Source organism: Sinocyclocheilus grahami, unplaced genomic scaffold, assembly GCF_001515645.1.
Source record: "Sinocyclocheilus grahami isolate Dianchi unplaced genomic scaffold, SAMN03320097.WGS_v1.1 scaffold4857.1, whole genome shotgun sequence".
Taxonomy (NCBI): domain Eukaryota; kingdom Metazoa; phylum Chordata; class Actinopteri; order Cypriniformes; family Cyprinidae; genus Sinocyclocheilus; species Sinocyclocheilus grahami.
In genome coordinates this window covers 1-440 of record NW_015509708.1, presented here as the reverse complement: position 1 = coordinate 440, position 440 = coordinate 1, and the positions used below count along the sequence as shown (strand labels likewise).

At 39.1% G+C, this 440-nt stretch overlaps 1 protein-coding gene across 1 annotated transcript in view; it reads right to left on the bottom strand.

Moving 5' to 3' along the window:
• Positions 1 to 370, bottom strand: part of LOC107577007 (peptidyl-glycine alpha-amidating monooxygenase B-like) — a 5225-nt gene extending 4855 nt beyond the window's left edge. The window contains exon 1 of the mRNA XM_016263126.1: positions 187 to 370. Within this exon, the coding sequence (XP_016118612.1) occupies positions 187 to 251 (65 nt within the window). The 5' untranslated portion in view covers positions 252 to 370. The remainder of the gene's footprint in view (positions 1 to 186) is intronic.
• Between the last annotated feature and the right edge of the window lie 70 nt (positions 371 to 440).

Sequence of the window (440 nt, the reverse complement as noted above, 5' to 3'; positions counted from 1 at the left end):
GGGGTCTGAATACTTTCCGTACCCACTGTGTATATATATATATTTAAAGGATAGTGTCTCACTAACTCAGTCTGAAAAGGTTTTTGTGCAACTGACACAGTTGTGTCAGCAAATTAAGGAAAGTACAGTAACAGCACAAAAAGATAAAAAATCACTCCAATTCTCAAGGCGTCAGATGCGACTCACCAGTATCCTTGGGTGGCATAAGGGGTTTTGCAGCCGTATAAAATCATGTGGTGGGCTGTGTCCATACTGGCATGGGGAACAAAGTCCACTGAAAAGATAATAGTGTTAAAGTCAGTAATCTTAGTGAGAAGATGGTAAGATAGTTAGGAGAGCATCTTGAATGACAGTCAACTGTTTCTTGATAAATCAGTGTCTTAGCATTTCTGCACACAAACAACTGAAAGTCTCTTTTTGAATGTGGTTTCACACACAAA